The sequence below is a fragment of the Mytilus californianus genome, unplaced genomic scaffold (genome assembly GCF_021869535.1).
Source record: "Mytilus californianus isolate M0D057914Y unplaced genomic scaffold, xbMytCali1.0.p SCAF_3, whole genome shotgun sequence".
Classification (NCBI taxonomy): Eukaryota; Metazoa; Mollusca; class Bivalvia; order Mytilida; family Mytilidae; genus Mytilus; species Mytilus californianus.
In genome coordinates this window covers 110,814,645-110,839,812 of record NW_026262679.1, presented here as the reverse complement: position 1 = coordinate 110,839,812, position 25,168 = coordinate 110,814,645, and the positions used below count along the sequence as shown (strand labels likewise).

At 31.6% G+C, this 25,168-nt stretch overlaps 1 protein-coding gene across 1 annotated transcript; it reads right to left on the bottom strand.

Moving 5' to 3' along the window:
• Window positions 1-3,490: 3,490 nt before the first annotated feature.
• Window positions 3,491-23,263, bottom strand: LOC127735799 (uncharacterized). Its single transcript, XM_052246164.1, has 13 exons — window positions 23,112-23,263; window positions 22,124-22,173; window positions 18,730-18,829; window positions 18,184-18,272; window positions 16,729-16,843; window positions 16,099-16,230; window positions 15,183-15,404; window positions 14,584-14,739; window positions 13,019-13,107; window positions 11,137-11,195; window positions 10,577-10,668; window positions 6,789-6,828; window positions 3,491-4,499 (listed from the first exon to the last, which is right to left on the bottom strand). The coding sequence occupies exons 1-13, from the start codon at window positions 23,235-23,237 to the stop codon at window positions 3,604-3,606; spliced, it is 2,166 nt and encodes a 721-aa protein (XP_052102124.1). The 5' UTR covers window positions 23,238-23,263; the 3' UTR covers window positions 3,491-3,603.
• Between the last annotated feature and the right edge of the window lie 1,905 nt (window positions 23,264-25,168).

The window sequence follows — 25,168 nt, the reverse complement described above, 5'->3', positions numbered from 1 at the left end:
GTCGGACAAGAGCTTTGAATGCATGAGCTTTAACTTTAGGTGAGGCTATTTTAAGGTTTCTGTGAATAAATCCAAGAGACTGGTTTGCTTTTGATGTCATGTTATCGATATTTTTATCCCATTTTGATTTTGATTGAAGAGTTAGACCTAAATATTTTTAGAGTCAACTTTTTTGAGTGAGTGATTATGTAATTTGTAAGTGAAATCTAAAGGATTTAGTTTTTGTGTTACACTGAGAATGTTGCATTTATCAGGGTGAAAATGCATGAGCCAATCCCGCTCCCATCTGCCGACCGCTTCTAAATCAGGCTGTAATCTATTTGTGTCATCCGGTTTCTTAATTTCTCTACAAATAATACTGTCGTCTGCAAATAATCTTAATGTACTACTGGTATGTTTGATATATTCTGCCAAATCATTAATAAATGTTAAGAATAAAATTGGTCCAAGCACTGGGCCTTGTGGTACTCCAGTTGTTACAGGAATTTTATTTGATGTTTCACCTTCAAGGACTACTGTTTGTATTCTGTTTGTTAAAAAGTCTTGAATCCAATGTAATGCATTGCAATTTATACCATAGAAGCTGCCTGCAATATAATTTCTTATAGAGGTTACATTTCCAAGTGACATCAGCTTTGAAATTCAAAATTGTCACAGACATTGCTGATATAAACCGTTATAATAAATTTCATGATAATCCTACAAGTTATGTAGTCTTGAGAGCAAGTACAATGCAATTTTCCATACAACTTTTTTTCCACTGTCATCACTCCTTTAAAAAAAGTTGAACCTCACTGATATTAAAACTGGTCCAAGAAATAGCTGTTATAAACCTTTGAAATATATTATAAACAAATCTGGCAAGAATTGTTTCTGTAATAACCCTTCGAAGACCTGATGGACACCCAGTTTTCAATATCATAATATCCCCTGCACCATGTTGTGAGGGGGACAAAAATATTTTAATGTCAGTGGGTTGCTAAATACACATAAAAATCTCTATTCACAATTTTTATCAAATCATGTTCATTTCCAAGTTTGAATATAAAAATAAGAAGACTTAGTATAATTGCCAATCAGACAACTCTCCTCCAGAGACCAAATGATGTTAGAATAAAATGCTTTGCTGGGCGCAGCTTGATACGACCGCAGAGGTCGAACCCTGAACAGTTGGGGCAAGTATGGACACAACATTCAAGCTTGATACAGCTCTGAATTTGGATTGTGATTAAATATTTGACACAGCATAGGTTTCTGACACAGAAAGAATGTGGTCTAAGAACTTCAATTTTTTTAATTTACCTATTATGGTCCAATGTCCAAAATCAAAATACATGGTTAGATTCAGCATATCAAAGAACCCCATATATTCAATTTTTGTTGAAATCAAACAAAGTTTAATTTTGGACCCCAACTTGGACAAACTTGAAAACTGGTCCCATAATCAAAAATCTAAACAAATGTTTAGATTCAGCATATCAAAGTACCCCAAGAATTCAATTTTTGTTAAAATCAAACTAATTTTAATTTTGGACCCTTTGGACCTTAATGTAGACCAATTTAAAAAACGGGACCCAAAATTAAAAATCTAAAAACACGGTTAGATTTGGCATATCAAAGAACCCCAATAATTCAATTTTTGATGAAATTAAACAACGTTTAATTTTGGACCCTTTTATCCTCAATATGAACCAATTTGATAGCGGGCCCACAAATAAAAAATCTAAATACATGGTAAGATTCAGCATATCAAAGAACCCCATATATTCAATTTTTGTTGAAATCAAACAAAAAAAGTTTAATTTTGGACCCAAATTTGGACCAACTTGAAAACTGGGCCAAAAATCTAAAATCTAAATACATGTTTAGATTCAGCATATCAAAGAACCCCATATATTCAATTTTTGTTGAAATCAAACAAAGTTTCATTTTGGACCCCAACTTGGACCAACTTGAAAACTGGGCCCATAATCAAAAATCTAAACTCATGTTTAGATTTAGCATATCAAAGAACCCCAAGAATTCAATTTTTGTTAAAATCAAACTAAGTTTAATTTTGGACCCTTTGGACCTTAATGTAGACCAATTTAAAAAACGGGACCCAAAATTAAAAATCTAAATACACGGTTAGATTTGGCATATCAAAGAACCCCAATAATTCAATTTTTGATGAAATCAAACAAATATTAATTTTGGACCCTTTTGACCTCAATATGAACCAATTTAATAGCGGGGTCCACAAATAAAAAATCTAAATACATGGTAAGATTCAGCATATCAAAGAACCCCATATATTCAATTTTTGTTGAAATCAAACAAAGTTTAATTTTGGACCCCAATTTGGACCAACTTGAAAACTGGGCCAAAAATCAAAAATCTAAATACATGTTTAGATTCAGCATATCAAAGAACCCCATATATTCAATTTTTGTTGAAATCAAACAAAGTTTCATTTTGGACCCCAACTTGGACCAACTTGAAAACTGGGCCCATAATCAAAAATCTAAACTCATGTTTAGATTTAGCATATCAAAGAACCCCAAGAATTCAATTTTTGTTAAAATCAAACTAAGTTTAATTTTGGACCCTTTGGACCTTAATGTAGACCAATTTGAAAACTGAACCCAAAATTAAAAATCTAAATACACGGTTAGATTCGGCATAACAAATAAATAAATGTGGTCAAAGATTTTACAAATCTAATGCGCCATACTGGTCTTCCTTTATAAATATGCATTTCTTTAAACATAATTTAAAAGCAGTGTAAGGGAAGTAACCAAAACGTTGTATTTGGATTACCTCCCTTACACTGTTTTAAATTATCTTAATTGTTCATTAACCATTACTTTATACATAATTTAAAAGCAGTGTAAGGGAGATAATTTCAATGATGTATTTGATTTATCTCCCTTCCACTGCTTTAAATTATGTTTTGTACTAAAGTATTTGTCCATTAATGAGGACAACCTTGTTTTTCCCCCTTTTTTGCCCCTAATTCTTAAACGGTTTGAGCAATAACCCCCCAAAGCAAATCCTAACTATCCCTTTGTGGTATGGAAACTTGTAGTATAATTTCAGAGAGATCCATACACAGTTCCACAGTTATTGTCTGGAAACTAGAAAATGCTTATTTTTGGCCCCTTTTTGGCCCCTAATTCCTTAACTGTTGGTACCATAACCCCCAAAATCAATCCCCACCTTCCTTTTGTAGTATTGAACCTTATGTTAAAATTTCATAGAGATCCATTCACTTAAACTAAAGTTAGAGTGCGAAAACTAATGTGTCTTCGGACAGCGACGACGACGCCAACGTCATACCAATATACGACCACAAAATTTTTTTGCGGTCGTATAAAAAGGCCATGAAAAGACAAATGTGAAACATTTCAAACAGGAAATTTAAGGACCTTATTTATGTACAAAACAATAAACCAAAAACAAATAAGATATACAGCAGCAAACGACCACAACTGAATTACAGACTCCTCACTTGGGATAAGTTTACATTTTTTCAAACAGAAGAAATTACAAAATATTTAGAAATATTTTTTGACATAGGCAACAATACAATATCACAGATTTTGATCAAAACAATAACCAAGATCATCTAAATGGTTTTTTCTGAGGTATATTTATCCTGTCTTTACTACTTGACCTAGATCTCACTAACTTTGTTTTACTCAAACTCCCATCAGACTCCAACTGTTCATTTGTCTCCTGTGGTTCGGATTGTAAGTATTGTTCAGATGTATCGTTCATTTTTGATAAACTACCTGACCGCCTTAATTGTAATGTTCTATTTGGTACTACTAAATTTGGAACATAATTTCTTTTTGTTTTTTTAGGTTGTTTTGACAGACCAACAGGTGGTAAAACATCAAATGCTTTCTGGCTATCAAAAGTGGGAGTCGCACTTTCCTTTGGTGCATTGGCCATTTCCTGTATACTGGCTGTTTCAGACTCAGTTTCACTTTCACTTCCTGTATGCTTATCCATATTATTTTGATTTGTATAAATGAATTCCATGTTATCAAAAGTAGGAGGGCAACTAGTGTCAACATTCCATTTATTCCTGTTTTTTAAATTATTTTCATCATCTTGTTCTGAAATATCTTCTTCAATATATTTTGATTTCTCTCTTTCCACAGAAGGAAATTCAACAAAGCCGTTTTCATTGTTAGTTTCTCTTTTTGAAACTGGTGATTGTTTACTTTTTGTTTTACTCACATTTTGTTCATTTAAATAATTATTTCTCTGTGGGGATATTTTATTAGTCCTCTTTTCATTTATAATGGTTCTGTCTGTTTCTACAAAATGTTCTCTATATTTGAGTTCTTGTTCATCAAGCAAGTTCCGTAACTCTTGTTCAAGTTGTTCTTGTTCTTTTTTGAGATCAGTCCTTTGTTTTACAGCTTTATCTCGATTTCTCTGACATTTTGAGACCAATTTGTCTAAACTATAAAAGAAATCCTCACCAAACTGAGTCAGAGCTTCAGACCCTGGAAAATATAACAGATATAGTCATCAAACTGTGTCAGAGCTTTAGACCCTGGTAAATATAACAGATATTGTCATCAACCATATAATACATCACCATGTAAATTAATAGAAAACAAGCATTCTGAGAGTATTGCATGGCAATACATAGTCCCCTACCAGTTAAAAATTCATTGTACTGGAACAAAATGCTACCTTGATCTACAACTTGTCATGATGCAAACTATATAACAAATATCAAGTCAATATCTTCAAGTATGATGAAAAAAAGTGTGGAAAACTGATTATTTAAGTGAATTTTTCGAAGTCCAAGGGCAATAACTCTGCACAAAATCATCAGACCGGAACAAAACTCAAACTTGATCTGTAACTTGTCATGATAAAACTATATATCAATTATCAAATCACCATCTTCAAGCATGATGAAAAAAGTGAGGGAAACTGATTATTCAAGTGAATTTTCGAAGTCCAATGACCATAACTCTGCACAAAATCATCAGACCGGAACAAAATTCGAACTTGATCTGTAACTTGTCATGATAAAACTATATACCTATTATCAAATCAATATCTTCAAGCATGACGAAATAAAGTGTGGAAAACTGATTATTTGAGTGAATTTTCTAAGTCCAAAGACCATAACTCTGCACGAAATCACCACACAGGAACAAAATTTGAAATTTATTTGTAACTTGTTATGATGAAACAATTCACCAAATATCAAATCAATATCTTCAAGGACGAAGAAAAAAAGTGTGGAAAAATGATTTGCCGGACAGACAGACAGACAGACAGACAGACGGAGTGCAAACCTAAAGTCCCCTTCGACTTCGTCGGTAGGGGACTAAAAAGTAAAGATGCAAGTCTTTGTCCTGAATTTGCATGATCTATTTACCACTGGGCATTAAGCAAGTAATAAATAAATCAATCCAAGGGGAATTGTCACTTTTTGTAGCTGATCAATCTAGTCCAAACTTCAAAACAGGGATTCGTAACTACAAATGGTGTCAAGAGATTATGTGCAATTTTGGTTCCCTTTCATTTGGTGGTGTAACAGAATGTGGGCCTATAATCCTAACCACATGGAATCTCTGTTTGGCCATGGGTATCCCCAGAAATAAATTGATTCAATATCAAATAGAATATGCCTAAAAAAAATTTAATTTAAGTTGTTGTTTTGTCCAGGGATATAGAAGGACATTTTAATTAAGGATGTGTAGACTATGAGAAACACTTTGGTTATGTGAAACCCACATGATCAATGTGATAAAAAAATAAAATAGAACTTGCAGAAGTAGTTTTTCTATAGAGAGTATCTGCCAGTTTTGTTGATGAACATTGAGTGTTGTGGGAGTTTTGCTTTAAGAATGAATCAATGAAACACATTCTGCCAGTTTTGTTGGTTTACATTGAGGTTGCAGGAGTTTTGTTTTAAGAATGAATCAAGGAAACACCTTTCAAGACAATGAATACCGATCTCTATGTGTTGACTATCCTATGCAGGTAACACAAAAATGTTTCCTATAATGACTACTTGGCAAAAGCATGTTGAAGAAATTTCACAGAACAAATAAACTTTCCTGTTTGATGTTATCCTCACAATTTGTTTTTAATTTGTTTTAAATAGACTAACAAATGCCTCCCCAACCTCAAATTTAAATCCAATGTAATTTAAATCCAAAGTTGATTTGCTAATTTGAAAAAGGTAACAATGATTTATTCAAGCATCCTATGGAACATATCTGCCAAGATTGGTAAATGTTTTTGTTTTAACAGACAGTTAAAATCTGAGATCCTTCTTAAGCATCATAAATATTATTCCAATAGCTGACAAATATGGCTGTCAACAGGGAATATCATTGAAACCAACCAAAAGTAAGTAAACAATATCTACAGAATTTCTTAACCAATTTAAAAAGAATAATGAGTGAGAAGTGATGATAAAAGATCAAATGGTCTTTGACATATTTATTCAGAAGTGAATCTTGTTACATGCTTATGATTTTCTGTCTAGAATGACAGACTTGAGATAAAAGTTGAACTTGAGATTTATTTTTCCATAATCTTTTTCATTTCTTCTTCTAGAAATAGAACTTGAATTTGCAATGTGCTCACTTTTGTATTAAAGTGACATTGGTAAAATCAGCACAAGAATATGGAATAACTAATACTGGATATACTAATTTCCCTAAATAAAAATGTCGATATAAAAAGTTTTTTCTAGAATACAACATATTACATTAGAAACTACAAAAGCATAATTTTATTTGGTTTTAGACTTACAAACATACCATCATCACTTTCAGATAATTGTTCAACTGCATTCTCCAGCTATAAATACAAAACACATTTTTTCATGCATGAACGCAATTTAAAGCAAATCTATGATCACACTCAAGACTAAATAACTAAAAAGAACCGTTCTTAAGGTTCAAAAGGATAATAACAAGTAAAACTGTGAGCTACTGCTCACTGATGATACCCCCGCCGAAATATTTCAGTAAACAGGAAGTTGTTGAGTGATGAATCTGAAAACGCATCACACGGTATAGCTGACTTATATAAACCCTGAAGCCAAATTTCAGAAATCCTTGTCAAGTAGTTCCTGAGAAAAATGAGACGAAAATTTTCAACTTGGCTATCATGTGTAAAATAATACAAGTGTTCGGTAAACAGGAAGTTGTTGAGTGATGAATCTGATAACGCATCACACGGTGTAACTTACTTATATAAACCCTGAAACCAAATTTCAGAAATCCTTGTCAAGTAGTTCCTGAGAAAAATGCGACGAAAATATTCATGGGACGGACGGATGGAGCGACGGACTGAAGGAAGGACAGACAGAGGTAAAACAGTATACCCCCCTTTTTTAAAGCGGGGGTATGAAAAGTAGAAGTGTTGATGCCTTTTAGTTAATGACTGACATGTTTACTGACAATATGTCCATTGATAAATACGAGATGTCTTTTGATTAACATGTTTTTGTCAGATTGCTGTTTCATTGACATGTACCAAACTTCATCTTTTATTTGTAGGTATTCAGTTTGTAAATTTATCTCTATTCCTGCTAAAATGAAGCAAAAATAATCACGCATGCACATCAGCATGATCACAGACTAACATAAGCCTCAGGATGATTAAGATTTGACACTAAAATGTTGAAAATAGATCATATCTAAATCATCTGCTCTCTATAATGATTAATAAGTTTATTTTTTGAGTTTCAAAGCAATAAATATGTTAAAGTGCATGTGGATTTATTTATTTAAGTGGGTACCAATTTTGGATTATGTCATAATGGCTGGTTGTGGTCTGTTAGAGTGCACTTTGATTGTGAAAATAACCTTTCCACAATAATTGATTTTGTGATTTCACAATTTCTTTCAAAAGCAACTAAACATAAATTTAATAAATCTATATAAAAAATGCTATTCAAACAGGGGTTCAAATTAGTGGTGGTCCGGGACCTATCAGATTTACAGTCCGACTTCCGATTTGGTTATTAGCTGCACCTGACGGACTTTTGATTTTCAAGTTTCAGAAAACATATATGATGAATTTCTGTATGAAACACTTTGTTATAATTTGTAAATTGATGTGATAATGAATCACGATAAATTAGCTTTGTGCTAAAATTAATTTTTAACTTAGTGATCTACTTCCTGGTTTATTGATAGTACAGCGTGTCAGATGACAATTTTTATGGGTGCTTTCATTGAGGTCCGCGTTCGTAATATTAACGCATGTGGTTGTCAAAGTTGCTTAACCATGAGTTTGTTTCGCTTTGGCGTCACGTCTTCTAAGAGAAAAACAGGTGAGGCAGATGAAATTCTGACTACTTCAGGCGTAGCTAAACAAAAGAAGTCTGACAAAGATGCGATGAAAGTTTAAACCAGTATAAAAGACATGATTGCGAGCAACATGAGCGAAAATTCCAGTTTCATTGGCAGCAAGATCGCCCTTGTCTCCAATTTGGAGAAGCTTCCGGCACCACGACCTGTAAATATTGTAAAAAATACCCAACCCACTCTGATAGGCAAAATGTTTTAGGGAGATGGACACAAAATCTTTAAAATTGATCCAATCAAAAGTCAATGTTTGGACCTTTCATCCTAAGGTATGGACCATCCACTTTACTGTTGTAAAGGTCCAGCACTTTACAGTGAAAAATGTAAATTTGAACCCGTGTCAAAGAGATGCATTTTTCATTAATATTTTATCCAGATTGGTTTTGAAATGTATGGACATCAGATTGAACTGCAGCCCATAAAATTATTGCAATGTAAATTCTTCTAGATCTGTTTATTTGTTTGTTTCTTTCAAATAATTTAATAACATGCTTTGTTTTATTTTATTTATTTGCTAAATAATAATTTACATAAATGAATTATATTTGCATACTGTATTTGTTATTTTGCCTCTCAAGTGACATTTTTTTTTAAAACAAAACTAGTATTTCATTCAACTCTATTTTACATTTATTTCTCCAAGGATATGATCTTATGACTAAATTCAACCTATGGAATCATTTTTAATGAGTATTATTCATATAATTCAAAATATTAAATATAACTGAACTGACATAGTCAAATGTTTAAGTTGAATGCAGAAAAAACCCATAAAAGAATTTCTTTCTTAGATACCAATATGTAAATATGAAACATGTGTAACAACAGGGCTCACGCTAGCAGGCGACTGGGGCGAAGAAGTCGCTTTCAAGTCCGTCACTTTGCTTTGCCAGACCGTCAAAAGCGATATCTAGTCGCCCGGGTGTTCACAATAGTCGCTTTCGTCATCGGCAATTTTCCATTTTCACCAAGTTGTTGAAACGGCAATTTTTCATTTATAAGTAAAAAAATTCAAAGACATAAACAATTTATTTCTTTAGAAAACGTGGAGAAAGCATTGATTTGTAGATTGGTCATATGTTATTTCAAAGAAACAACTTTTTATGAAGTATTTTTTTTTCACTTCCGACACTTGTTTCTCGAGAGCGTACATCAAAAGATCCTGATTTTCTGCAAAATAAATGTGTTACTACATTAGAACGTAATGAAAATTGCCTTCAGTTAATGTTTGATCCATTTATTGCATTTAAAACGTCATATTCCTGTCCAAATCGCTTGTCAAACATCGTTTATTTTTGTAAATTTTCCTTCGTCCGCCATCGAAATATATACGAATCATTGAATGGATACGGACCAACTATGAACGAAATCCGTATTCTTACGATAATAACTTCAGACGCACGAATGGCACTGCTGACAGAAGAATATCTATCACAAAAGTGAAAAATACGCATTCCACATGCATTAACAGAAATTTGTTTGGATCTCCTTAGTTAAATGTATATATTTCAATGCAAATGCATTGTTTCAATTTATTGATTTAAGTTGCTTAAATTTATTAAATTTATATATCTTTTTAATGAGAAACAATGAATATCATCAACAGAATAGTTTTCCTCATTGACATTTAATTGATAACTGATAGTTTCTTTTTCTTTTTGATTAAAAAAAAATCTTTAAATAGGGCTAGACATTTAGTTAGTAGTTTCTGACAAGTGGAAAAAAATGTAATTGTGTAACTATAAATGAAATTTAAGACATAAACTGATACAATTGTTGCTGTAATGGTATTCTCAGTTATGATTTGAACAATACAGAAAAGAATTGAATAAATAGGCTACATATGGCCATATATATTATTGTAAAAACCAAACATTATAGTGCCCTGAACGCGCGAGTACTTCTCTTTTAAGTCTCACCACTTCTCCCTATCAGTTTCAAAAAGAGAAGTCACTTCTCCCTATGATTCTGAAGTAGTGTGAGCCCTGTAACAATATCACTGTGTATGGCATGTGTTTCTGGAATAACCTTCCTCAGGTAGGCTGTAGACTACAAGTTCTTGAAATTGAATATGTAAAAACATAAACAAAAAGAATGTAAACTGAACGGCCAAATGGTGCGGACTATTCAATAAAACAGAAAAAAAAGTAAATAAGTTCATTCTCAAAGTAAAGCAAAATTTTCTAAAATGTGTACACAGGCAAAGCAATAATTACGGAATATAAGAATACCTTTTCTGAATTTTGTTTGAAGCAGGATAAAAATTCTTTCAAAGCCTTTTCTGATGCTGTATCTTTTAAATCACCATAAGTTTTTAAAACATCTGAAGAAAAAAAAAATATCTACACTAAACAATAAATATTGAGAAACTAAATAAAATCTGTTTTTTTCAATAAACTTGATAAGAGGCTAATTGTTGCAGTCAATTTTTATATTATCTGTACTGAATGCTGTAGGTTGTACTTGTTGACAAGCATGCATGCTCTCATAAAAAAACACAAGAAATTTTGATTTGAAACAAACAAATCTTTTTTCTTTAATGATACAATTCATCTATACCGTAGTTTTTAAAATTTAGCATTTATAGAATGATCAAATTTGTATGTGATCTTCCAGGTTGTTTTTTTATTGAAAAAAAGTGAAAAGATGGATACGGTTTGGATTATTTTATTTTTACTTCAGGTTTTGACAGGTATATGAAATACAATAAATATATCATTTATCAGTACACCTATTAAAGTATACAATAAGATAATTGGGCAATACAACATTATTATATGATAATGAATACCTTTAAGTGGTTTAATTATCACGTCCTTGGTGGATTCTTCAAACTTCTGATAACCACCTCTACAAAATATATTTCAGCAATGACATTTTAAAGTTAAATTGACCTCATGAACATACAACAGAAATTTGTTATTTGCCATGTTTACATTGTATAATTTAATATTGACTTGATAACATTTTTTGTGTATTGATGAAATGATAAATTGCCTAGAATATTAAGACACTTGCTCAGATGCTTGTATATTGTTGAAGATTGAATGTTTTTAGTGTATTATTAAGGTCAGATAAAGTCTTTAATGTTTTTTTATGATGAACAAGTATAGAAACAAGAGGCTCTCAAGAGCCTGATTCACTCACCTGTATTTCAGAGAATATTTTTAAATGTTAGCAAACTTGATGAACAAATTGTGTAAAATTGTCTTTAAAGGGCAATAACTCCTTAAGGGGTCAATTGACAATTTGGTCATATTAACTTTTTTGTAGATCTTACTTTGCTGAACATTATTGCTGCTTACAGTTTATATATATCTATAATAATATTCAAAATAATAACAAACAAGAGGCTCTCAAGAGCCTGAATCGCTCACCTGTATTTCAGAGGAGAAGATTTTTAAATGTTAGCAAACTTGATGAACAAATTGTGTAAAATTGTCTTTAAAGGGCAATAACTCCTTAAGGGGTCAATTGACAATTTGGTCATATCAACTTTTTTGTAGATCTTACTTTGCTGAACATTATTGCTGCTTACAGTTTATATATATCTATAATAATATTCAAAATAATAACAAAAAACTGCAAAATTTTGTTAAAACTACCAATTCGGTGGCAGTAACCCAACAATGGATTGTTTGATTCGTCTGATAATTTCTGGGCCGATAGATCTTGACCAATTAGACAATCTAACCCCATGTCACATTTGCTCTAAAAGATTTAATTTTTGAGATATAAGCCAAAAACTGCATTTGACCCTTATATTCTATTTTTAGCCATGGCGGCCATGTTTGTCGATGGATACAAACTTCGGATATAATTTATAAACAAGATACCCTAAGGAACATTTAATTAAAGTTTGAAGGTAATTGGCCCTGTAGTTTCAGAGGAGAAGAATTTTTAAATGTTAGCAAATTTGATGAACAAATTGTGTAAAATTGTCTTTAAAGGGCAATAACTCCTTAAGGGGTCAATTGACAATTATGGTCATGTAACTTTTTTGTAGATCTTACTTTGCTGAACATTATTGCTGCTTACAGTTTATATATATCTATAATAATATTCAAAATAATAACAAAAAACTGCAAAATTTTGTTAAAACTACCAATTCGGTGGCAGCAACCCAACAATGAGTAGTTCGATTCGTCTGAAAATTTCAGAGCTGATAGATCTTGACCAATTGAACAATTTTACCCCATGTCAGATTTGCTCTAAAAGCTTAAGTTTTTGAGATATAAGCCAAAAACTGCATTTGACCCCTATATTCTATTTTTAGCCATGGCGGCCATGTTTGTCGATGGATCAAAACTTCTAATACAATTTTTAAACTAGATACCCTAAGAAATATTTAGTTAAAGTTTGAAGGTATTTGGCCCAGTAGTTTCAGAGGAGAAGATTTTTGAAATAGTTTACGACGACAGACGACGGACGCCAAGTGATGCCATAAGCTCACATGGGGCCCTCGGTGAGCTAAAAAACTTCAAATTTTGCGTGCTTGCTCAAATACAGTGTGAAACTATAACAGCATAATCATAGCATATCCCACAAAGGTCCAAAATTTATGTTAGATATTTAATTTTCAGAATTTCTTAATCTGATCAGTATTCAATTTTTAACTAACAATAGACCTTATTTCTCCATGTTCTTTTACGATGATATCATGAAATACTAACCTAACAGCATCAAATAAAGATTGGATATACTCCAACTGTAAATCATACACTGACTTGTGAAACTTTAAATCTTCTTTTAATGATTTTATCTAAAATAAGACAGAGTCAAAGAATCATAAGACAGAAAAATGTTGTTAAGAAATGATCTGTAAATTCATGACCAAGGAAATATTAAAAAAAAAATCCTTAATACTATGATCTTTTTTTAAAACTTATAACCAATAAAAATGAACTCTTTTCCCAAAATATACAGATTTTGTGAAATTGATATTGAATTTACCTCCCCTTCCCACAAATTTAAAATAAATAAATGGAGAATGTGTCCCCATGGACACAGATGATGCCCCTTTTGCATACAACATTATAAAGGGACATAACTTAAGAACAATAAAAGTGACACTACCCAAATTTGTACTTGATCTGAGTTTTGTGGTAATAAGTATTGTGTAAAGGTTTCATAATGTTTGGTTGGGGCAAACTTAAGTTACAGAACGGAAACCAAAAATTTTGCAATTTTTCAATTTATAAAGGGCATAACTCGATAATGATTAAAGTGACGCCACCAAAATTCAACTTGATCTGTGTTTTGTGGTAAAAAGCATTGTGTATAAGTTTCATAACATTTGGTTGAGGCAACTTAAGTTAGAGAACGGAAACTAAAAATTTTGCATTTTTTTCCATTTATAAAGGGGCATAACTCGAGAATGATTTAAGTGACCCCACTAAAATTCAAACTTGATCTTTATTTGGTGGTGATAAGCATTGTGTATAAGTTTCATAACATTTGGTTGAGGCAAACTCAAGTAAGAGAATGGAAACTAAAAATTTTGCAATTTTTCCATTTATAAAGGCATAACTCTAGAACGATTAAAGTGACACCACTAAAATTCAAACTTAATCTGTGTTTTGTGGTAATAAGCATTGTGTATAAGTTTCATAATATTTGGTTGAGGCAAACTTAAGTTAGAGAAAGGAAACTAAAAATTTTGTAATTTTTCCATTTATAAAGGTGCATAACTCTAGAACAGTTAGAGTGACGCTACCAAAATTCAAACTTGATCTGTATTTTGTGGTAATAAGCATTGTGTATAAGTTTCATAACATTGAGGCAAACTCAAGTTAGAGAACGGAAACCAATTTTGGGACGTATGGTACATACGTACAGACGGACAAGGGTAAAACTTAATGCCTCCTCCGCTACGGCGGGGGCATAAAAAATAAAATCTTAATGTTTTTGACATAAATCCATTTGTGATGACATTACAGGACAATAAAACTGTATTTATTGAAATATATCTCACATTAACATACATAGAAGTATTTAACCATTTCTAAAATCAGAATATCTTTCTTCTCAACTAAAAAGCTTTACTTTTTTAAAAGTTATATAAAGATTTTCCATATTGTCCCATTGAAAACGCCTTCTAAGAATACTATCTATTCAAAATTGTAATGTTTATGACATCTTTCCTATCCATTGAATTACTTTTTCCCTAATCTCCACTTAAAAACCCATTCTTTTTATCTATTCAAAATTGTAATCTTTATGTCATCAATTGAATTACCTCATGATTCGTCATGCTGTTTTTGTAATTAACAGCTTTCAACATGGCATCTATTACAGACTGTACCTCCTTTACTTTTGTCTTGGGTAATACAGGAAGACTTTTCATAACCTGATCACATGTCAAGTCTTTTATCGCTGACCTTTTCAATGGTGGCTGAAAAATAATCAAAAACAGAAATGTTAAGAAATAAAACAGCAAAAAATTTAAGTGGATTCTCCTCAATCAATATATCAGTTCATTGATATTTAGCATAAAATTTTCTTACCTATATTGACGTAAAACATTCAGGTTATAGATTTAGCTGAGTATATTTTGACAATTTAATGTGAAGGGATGGTAAATTTTTGTCTAATTCTCATCTTTAGAGTGTGTCTAAATCAATTATTTAGAATGTTTGAAATAAAATTAAAATAATAATTTCATAGATGATCTCATTCTGAGTAATAGGAGAGCATCCGTACTTGATTAATAATCATTGAGAGATTTATGAAACGTTTCTTTATTAGCATTTTCTCACTGATAATGAAAGAAAAATCAGTAAAATTCAGTCAGACGTGTTCATTCGTAAATTTGTTGAAACCAGAGGTGACGCTTACCCATGGAGCACTAGGGTATAGCAATGAAAGTTGTACTAAATCACCACAGCAATCTTTTATCATGGCACAAGATTTTAAAAGTCTGGTAGTCATATGATCACGCATTGCTTTGTTTGTATGCTCTGAAACAGGATGAAGTGATGGTTTTTCAGCCTCTTCTATCAAGCTGTGGAAACCAATAAGTTCTTTGTATAGACTTGCCAATTTGGTTTCAAGCTTTGCCTATAAAAATATACAAAAACAGATTTATAAAGAACAATGTTATACTCTATGTGAATTTCTATACTGATACTTTTTTCACTTACATTTTGTATTGATAAGAGTGGCGAGCATAGCTTTAAATGGCAAATAAAATATGTCAATGGTATACCTTTCTTATGTGCCTGTCCCAAGTCAGGAGCTTGTAATTCAGGGGTTTTTGTTGGTTGCTGTCTGTCTTGATTGTTCTTCGCTTGTTATTTAAGCATTAATCAGGCCGTTACTTTTCTCTTTTGAATTGTTTCACATTTTGTCCTGCCAGGGCCTCAATGATGAAGGCTGTATAGTTCCCTATTGCTGTTTACAGCCTTGTCTTTTGGTTCCTTGGTGAAAAGTCGTCTCATTGGCAATCATACAACATTACCTGTTATTTATGTTATGAAATGCTATTGTTTTTATAAAATCTTGGATGCAACTAAGAATAGATCTTTTGCGATCATAAATGAATGGTTTCATGAGATGCAATGTCAAACTCAATCAATTATCAGGGTCACCTTATATTCATTAACCAGATCTTTTAAGTATTTTTGCAATGAAGATAAGTCCATTATTTATTTTTCTTAAATTTAGATAAACAGTATTTTTCAGTTATCTATAATATTCTGTAAGTAAACTCTAAGAGATTTCCTGTAGCATAAATACTTTTGGTTTTACCCACCACATGCTTTAAATTAAGATGTTCAAGATGACCTGAAGCAATGTCCAGAAGAGTTATCTCCTCTTCACTTCCTGGTCGTACAAATTCATTTACAAACATCAGAGGTCTTGTGAGATTCCTCACTGTTGCATTCTGAAACAGAATTAAAAGGTTTATTTTTTTTTTAAATACAGTGGAAATATCTCCTTATTGGATGCACATCAATATTTCATAAATATGGACACTGATGATCACTACATCTACCAAAATGTCCTTTTTCATTGAGTTTTGTCTCTTGTACATTTGGCTAGTATCGCTTCTACAAATGCTGCATTGTTACAAGTCTCTATTCCATTCATATCACATCATCATATATGAAAGGTTCATATATATCCCTTGGTTACACTTCTAAATTACTGTGGATTCATTATTATTCGTGGTATACCAATTTTTTTTTATTTTGTGGGTATAGATAAACCACGAATTCACTCCAACGTTTTCTGTGTGCAGACTTTGGCAAAACCACGAAATAAAAAATCCATTAAAATACAATATTTCCTCAATCCACAAAATTAAATGAATCCACAGTATCATGAAATTCAGACCATTCCCCTTCACAATATATGCTGCACAATTTTACAACATATTTACCTCTATATTCTTGTACAATTTAATTCTTGCTGATTCAGCAGTTTCCACCATCAAAGTTAAATCTGATCTTTTAACAGGTACCTCTGGACTTCTAGACTCCATGGAAATATATTGTCTACAATTAGAAATGACAACATATATCAAAAAGTTTCAAGGTTTTAATTTGTATTTTTTCCCCCAGATAAGACAGAAAATTGTCAAATATAAGTTGAAAGTACCTTTTTGTAACTTTTTATTTCCATTATGCTACTTTGTAACATCAACCAGCTCAATATTTGTGGATAGACAAATAAAGTGCTGTTATTGCGAACCCAATGAAAGTTTTCCACAGTGCCATCTCTATATGGTCAAGGTATTTAAACTTTTGTAAGTTCACCTGTCCTATTGAATAAATACAATAGCTATTGTTCTTGTGGAGTTTATTCACTGTGACCTTTAAATTTCTTCTAAGAGAAATCTATCACTCATTGATTAATTTACCTGAGTCATGAAAACATTTTCTTATATATAGACAAAAATACTTTTTTTATACCCATTAACTGCCTGTGATGATGTATTTATTTAAAATTGATAATATATTATCAATCTTTTCAATATAAACACTGATTTAATCATAAAAATTTTAATTCTAACAAAAGTTTAAGTAATGTTCCCATTGAAATTTGCATTTTTTTGTTTTTGTTTAGTTATAGAATACATTTAAGTAGGTCTTAATTTGAACATTATAATTTTCAAGTTTTTATTTGTCAAACACACAAAAAAAACAAGTTCTAAAGTTTTATTAATGTTTGAATCACTGTTTACATTCAACAAATTGAAAATATCTTATTAATATTGAATAAATACAACATCACATGCAGTTTTGAGTATAAAACATGTATTTTCGTCTATTTAGATTTTTTTTTTTTACTCAGGCAAATTAATCAATGAGTGATAGATTTCTCTTAGAAAAAATTTAAAGGTCCCAGAGAATAAACTACACAGAGAACAATAGCTATTGTATTTATTCAATAGGACAGGTGAACTTACAAAAGTTTAAATACCTTGACCAGATAGAGATGGCACTGTGCAAAACTTTCATTGGGTTCGCAATAAGAATAGGTTTGATTCCATCAGGTATAAATCATGTCCTATTTTCATGTAGCAATAGTTCATTCATAACATGTACATATGCTGGCATCAATGACAGATTTCAGGGCTACTGATGATTACCAAAAACTTTTGCTTTGGTAAAACAAAATAAACCAATGTGATAATGCTCAAGTATTTTTTGAATCGCTTGGAAACCATGCATCAAAAATATATAGACAAAAAAACATCAACCATAACATTGTGCTGTTCATTTGATATTTAGTTTTAATTAGATATATTTTTATTGTGGCATACAAGTATCCCTTTTTTTCAATGAAATTTGTTTATCATGATAATATTTATGACCTTGACCTTTAACCCTACCTCCACTGATCTGTCATCCAAGTTAAAGAATTTTCCACTTCTGCTAATGTTTCTGATCTTGAACTGATAGCCTCTGACATCATTAGAACCTTGTATAGAAATGAACTAAAGCATGTATTTTATTTACTATAACACATATCCATAACATATAAAGGAAGCAATCTAAAAATATGTGTTTTTTAAATCATAAAAATATGAGAATAAAAAATCTTTTTTTCGTATATCATTTTTATTGGACTTAAAGTATACACGACTTAAACATATGTTTGTTTATCTGTAAAATGCAATTGTCAACTCCTCAAAAATGGCTTGATTCTGTTTAAAGTTTATTTGTTGGCGATTGAAAACAGTAATTGTAAGAAAACTTGAGTAGTTATTTTTTTATTGGTAATCAAATGGTACTCTCAATATGCAAACATGTTGTTTGTGTAAAACAATTTGGTCCATGTCATCATCAAATCTAAGCAAACTGTACAAGAATGAAATGTAAATACTTATGCTGATTATAATATGTTAACAAGTTCTTGATGTTGTAATGACACAAACCTGTCTTTCTAGCTGAATGACCTGTGATTTAATTAACATAATTCTTCTTTCGTCAAACTTCTCATGGGAATTTTCTTGTACTAATTGGTTGTATAAACTCCTTCATTAAAGAAAATAAAAAAAAACATGTATAAACTATGTAATTATATTAAAACTTAGAATGAGACTCACTTAGACAAAGTAAAATAAACTGCTTCGCCTAGCGCAGCTGGATACGACCGCAGAGGTCCAACCCTGAACAGTTGGGGCAAAAATGGACACAATATTCAAGCTTGATACAGGTCTGAATTGGATTGTAATTAAATATTTGACACATTATAGGTTTCTGACACAGAATAAATGTAGCCAAAGAACTTGAAATTGGTTATATGATTTGAATTTATATTCAATCGAAGGTTTTTTGCTTTTGTGCAATACACTGTGTTGTTGCGCAATACTTAGTAAATCTGTTTTCAGACTATATACAAAGAATTAGCAAAATAAATTGTGAGCCCCAATTTTTCTTTGGAAATCTTGAGGAAAAAAAATTGACCCCCCTAAAAAATTAGACATATCAAACTACCTGAACACATTATTTAGACCCTTAGCTGACAATTGACTGCTCTTACTCCTAAATGCCATGTGCTTAGTGGAGAAACAGCAATGACCAATTTTTGAAGTCTTTGGTTTAACATCGCCAGAGATTGAAACCCATGACATCCTGCACTTGAGGCAAACACGCTATCATGAGACCATAGAGGGGGTTAACATATGTTGTGTGCACCAAAATTGGTACCTTACATCTATTTTTATATACATTTTTGTATATTGTAACATACAATGGGCATTCTTTCAACAATATTCATAAAACATGATAATAAATGTGATATCAATATGATTCTGCTTTGTATCATTGTCAAATTATATGTGATAGCTTACAACTTTTCAATTAACAAGTAGACTTGCAATGATTGCTATTTCATAGAGACATATTATTCCTGCTGCAACTGACCAGTCATTTTCAGTATTTGCTTTAAATCCTAAGTTTTATGTGCTTCTTATCCTAAAGTCTTTGACTTGACATTGCAAGGCATCCAAAACCCTCCAGCAATCATTATGACCATGCTTAAGTGAGAAACACAGTTTTTGTTTTAAAGTTAGAGAACATAGTAAAAAATAATATTAAAAAAAAAACCAAATAAGTGTATATGTTCCGGACCATATGGGTATACTCATATGGTCCGACCATATGCGTATATACTTGTTGGTTATTAACGGGCCGCACCATATGAGTATTTAGACCATATAGGTATTTTTCGAATAAATTCAAATTTCCTTAACAGACACAGCTCGTTCTCTGAACAAAAAATGGACAAATTTTCTTTTTTCTTTTTCCCCGGCGTGTAGATTAGATTTTCTTTAATTTCTTCTAATTTCCACTTATGTTCGCATAACTGGTGTGTTCAGACAATCTTACAATAACACTGTTTCTACATAAGAATAGAGAAGCAGCACGTATAAACTACTGTAATTGCAAATCGTATAAAGAGGAGCATGAACAAATTAAATAACTAAAAATGATTTAAAATGTTTCAGAAATTTTAATAAAAAAAAAAAAACAAATTGAAACACCAAAATAAAGAAGAAAGGAGGGTTCAATACTCTAATTGCTAATGAGAAAAACATGTGACTTCTTGCTTAAGTTCATTTTATATTAATTTATTTTCGGAGTCAACATATTGTGTTTCGTAAGACAAATTAATATAAATGACTATGCAAAAATGCTTCTACTATAATTTTAACTTGTGAGTAAAATTCATTTCATTTCATTAATCACGTAACAATGATTACCAAATTAATTATTATCTAAGTCAAAATTTCATTTTTAGAAACTCTTAATTTATGACACCTTGAAGAGTTATGCCTTACGCAATTACTGTTCAACGTTCATCGTATTAATTACCCGGACCATATGAGTATATACGCATATGGTCATGACCATACGCGTATGGTCCAAATACTCATGGTCCGGAACATATATATAATAAAGAAGAGTTGAGGTTTGAATCCAGTTTGATTGTCAATGATTCTAATGTACATTAAAGGCTATAGGGTAGGAGAGCAAACATTTACACAACTACAGTTTACTACATGCACAGAGTTAAACAATGGTTAAAGACTCATATTGTAAGGTAAGCTAAACTTGAGGCTCCCAACAGCCTGTGCCGCTCACCTGTATCTACTGGAAATCATGTAAAATAAGGTTAAAATCATAATCAATAGTATTAGATACCCTAATAATGATTGAGGCCAAGTTTGGTTTGGTTTAATTTGGCCCAGTAGTTAAATTAAAAGCAGGTCATCCCATTGTAGTCTTACAATAGTTACTGAAGACCCCTTATCATTATTTAAATTAGTTTTCAAGTTGTGACCATTTGAAATTGATTTTTTTACAATTTTCCCTTAGACTTCTATAGTAAACCCCTAGCTATGTTCTATTTTTAGCCATGGCAGCCATGTTGGTTGGATGACAGGGTCATCGGATACATTTTTAAATCAAGATACTCTATTGAAAATTGTGGCAAAGTGTAATTCTATTTGGCCCAGTAGATTAAGTGGAGACGATTTTTGTAAAAGATTACAAAAATTTACGAAAAATTTACTATAAAGTATGTACTTTGCTGAACATTATTGCCGTTTACAGTTTATCTCTATCTATAATAATATTTAAGATAATAAACAAAAACTGCAAAATTTCCTTAAAATTACAAATTCAGGGGCAGCAAACTAACAACGGGTTGTCTGATTCGTCTGAAAATTTCACAGCGGATATATTTCAACCTGATAAGCATTTTTACTCATGTCAGATTTGCTCTAAATGCTTTAGTTTCAGAGATATAAGCCAAAAACTGCATTTTACCCCATATGTTCTATTTTTAGCCATGTCGGCCATGTTAGTTGGCGGGCGGGGTCATCGAACACATTTTTTAAACTAAATACCCTAATGATGATTGTGGCCAAGTTTGGTTAAATTTGGCCCAGTAGTTTTAGAGGAGAAATTATTGTAAAAGTTAACGGACGACGGATGCCAAGTGATGAGAAAAGCTCACTTGGCCCATTGAGCCAGGTGAGCTAAAAAGGAACCTTTTAATTCAAAAGTGCAAATTAAAGGACAAACCTATCAGCCTAATTTAACTGATTAAAATTTAACAATAAATAAGTAGGACAGAAAAACAATAACAATCACTTGACTACAGTCACACATTAGCTAAAATTCTGTGTATTACATAAGCATAAGAGAAAGAATGAGACCCACAAATGTAAAGGATTACAGAAGGAAATCAAATTGACTTATTGTATACAGAGTGAGGCAATGAGAGATTTTTTTTCATAATCACTACAAAGTGATTTTTACCTAACTTCTTTGATTTCATTTCTCAGTTTTGCATTTTCTTCTTTCAACTTCTACAAAACAAATATATAATACATTTATATGTATTTCAAATTCATTGTAAATTCATTGTAAACTTCAGTTCATATTTTTTAACTTGTACTTTTGTTGAAAACTGTATTGACCTCTAGATGTATTTCTGTGGTTTTTTTATGTGTTATTGAAATGATGTCTCATCGAGGTAAACCTAGCATTATCTCCCTTTATTCATATTCACTACAGCATTTAAGTATATATGATTCCAGGGTTTTAATTAGTTGAAAGCTTGTGTGCTTTTCATGTCTTTTCTTTTACCAGATGAATATTGTTCATATTTCACCAACAATAGCTATGTATATCTGTTTAGTTACATCAAATGTAAATAGAGTTGGTTAAGTTGAACTTTAGAATCAAATTTCCTTATTCTTAAGCCAGAAAGGTTACCAAAACCCAATACTTAATAAAGCACACAAACACATTTGTAATGAAGCTTCTCTTTTGAGGGTTAAAGAAAGGTATAAACCTTAGGCAAATACCATGACAGAGAAGGTAAAGAAAAGTGATATCTTTGAGCATATACACATGTACCCTGGTGGTGGTTAAATATAAAAGAAATTCATCAGATATAAGAAAAAACATGAAAGAGACACTAGCTATCGACCAAGCAAAATAAGATATTTATATATAATAAGGTGTATTAATGTGAAGAATATGAACTTTTTAATCTTTTTTGAAACATACAATTTCTTAGAAATTGTATTAGGTTGGATAAAATCAATTAGAACACCAAACCTTCATTGTAATTATTCTTCCCATATTCAACCTCAAATTTTACGGTCTTTGCTTTGCAAATTATTCAAACTGATTTAAAAATAAATGTCACAATATCAATATTTTGCAATCAGATAGCACTATGTTAACTTATTAACAAAGCACTCAAACATGTGTCAAAAGTGTCAGTTTAATGGTTTACCTTTATTTGTCTTTCTGCATGAGCAGCAGTAGCACTTGTTGTACTTGAATTCCCTCCAAAAGATGAATCTAACGTTGTATTTCTGCTTAGAGCTGTTGAAATGGACAATCTTCCTCTGCCAGACATCGTAAAATAGTACTTTTGCTGCTACATGTATATTGTGTGAAAGAAAACAAATAACCGGTAAATAACATTATATAATTTAATATATATAATATACATGTACACTGTCGTGACTGTATAAAATATACCTTTCCTTGGTCATTTATTTGGGTTAATCATATTTATTCTTTAATACTGGGATCTAACTACTACTAGCATGACTGGCTAGAGATTCGTTCATTATTGGAATAAATCAGATAAATTGCTCTACCAACAAAGAACAGCTATGAACTACCATCCACCAGATCAAGAAAGAGCTCTTAATTTGTGTTGCCATTTAGATATTTGTCAACCAATTCATTATAGGCTCTCCTATCTGGCAGATCTTAGTAAAGGTTATAATTCGGTATGGTGTCCGTGAAAAACGATTTCTTCTGTTATATAAATAATCCTTTCAATCCCAGGAATTTGGGAAATCAAAGGTAAAGAATTTTATGACAACATGAATCATATTTGGATTCTGTTCCTGCTTACTGACTTGCATTATTTAAAGTGTACAGCAACAACACTATATTTCAAAGGGGATTACACAGTTACATGTATACAACTCAGATCAGTGGGATATCCAGTGAACAAAAACAAAAGAAAATTCACTCTTCTTATGATAGAGTTGAGAAAGTCAACAATAAAACAATGCCGGTGACCATACTGATCAAAAGTTATTTCCAAATAATAATTGTTCATTCTAAATAAATTAATTGTTAAACTGTGTTATTAGAAATATGCATTTTGTACATGCAAATACACAATGTTTTATGTTAAGTATTTATTGAGTTAATTGCATTAGAAGCTTGTGAAACTGAAATTTAAAAACTGCAAATCTTGGATGCATATTGATAAAAAACAAGAGTGCACACGCTGAAATGTCTCGCCTTCTTTACTAATCATTGATATTATGTTGATAGTCCTAAATATAAAGCTTTATTACAACTGTCACATAAACTTAACATTAACCAAGTAAACTAAACATTGACCAATGAACCATGAAAATGAGGTCAAGGTCAGATGAACCATGCTAGGCAGGCATGTACAGCTAACAATTCTTCCATACAACAAATAGAGTTGACCTATTGCTTATAGTTTAAGAAAAACAGACCAAAACACAAAAACTTAACACTGAGCAATGAACCTTGAAAATGAGGTCAAGGTCAAATAAAACCTGCGTGACTGCCAAATAGATCATAAAATATTTCCATACACCAAATATAGTTGAACTATTGCATACAGTATAAGAAAAACAGACCAAAACACAAAAAGTTAACTATAACCACTGAACCATGAAAATGAGGTCAAGGTCAGATGACACCTGCCAGTTGGACATGTACACCTTACAGTCCTTCCATACACCGAATATACTAGACCTATTGCTTATAGTATATGAGATATGGACTTGACCACCAAAACTTAACCTTGTTCATTGATCCATGAAATGAGGTCGAGGTCAAGTGAAAACTGTCTGACGGGCATGAGGACCTTGCAAGGTACGCACATACCAAATATAGTTGAACTATTGCACATAGTATTAGATAAAAAGACCAAAACTCAAAAACTTAACTTTGACCACTGAACCATGAAAATGAGGTCAAGGTCAGATGACACCTGCCCGCTAGACATGTACACCTGACAATCATTCCATACACCAAATATAGTAGACCTATGGCATACAGTATAAGAAAAACAGACCAAAACACAAAAAGTTAACTATAACCACTGAACCATGAAAATGAGGTCAAGGTCAGATGACACCTGCCAGTTGGACATGTACACCTTACAGTCCTTCCATACACCGAATATACTAGACCTATTGCTTATAGTATCTGAGATATGGACTTGACCACCAAAACTTAACCTTGTTCACTGATCCATGAAATGAGGTCGAGGTCAAGTGAAAACTG

Coding starts and splice junctions, on each gene's coding strand:
- LOC127735799 (XM_052246164.1), bottom strand. CDS start 23,237: ATGTCTGGCAGAGGAAGATTGTCCATTTCAACAGCTCTAAGCAGAAAT. Junction 11,196..13,018: donor TCTTTATTTGATGCTGTTAG/GTTAGTATTTCA, acceptor TATATTTTGTAG/AGGTGGTTATCAGAAGTTTG. Junction 10,669..11,136: donor GATAATTAAACCACTTAAAG/GTATTCATTATC, acceptor TTTTTTCTTCAG/ATGTTTTAAAAACTTATGGT.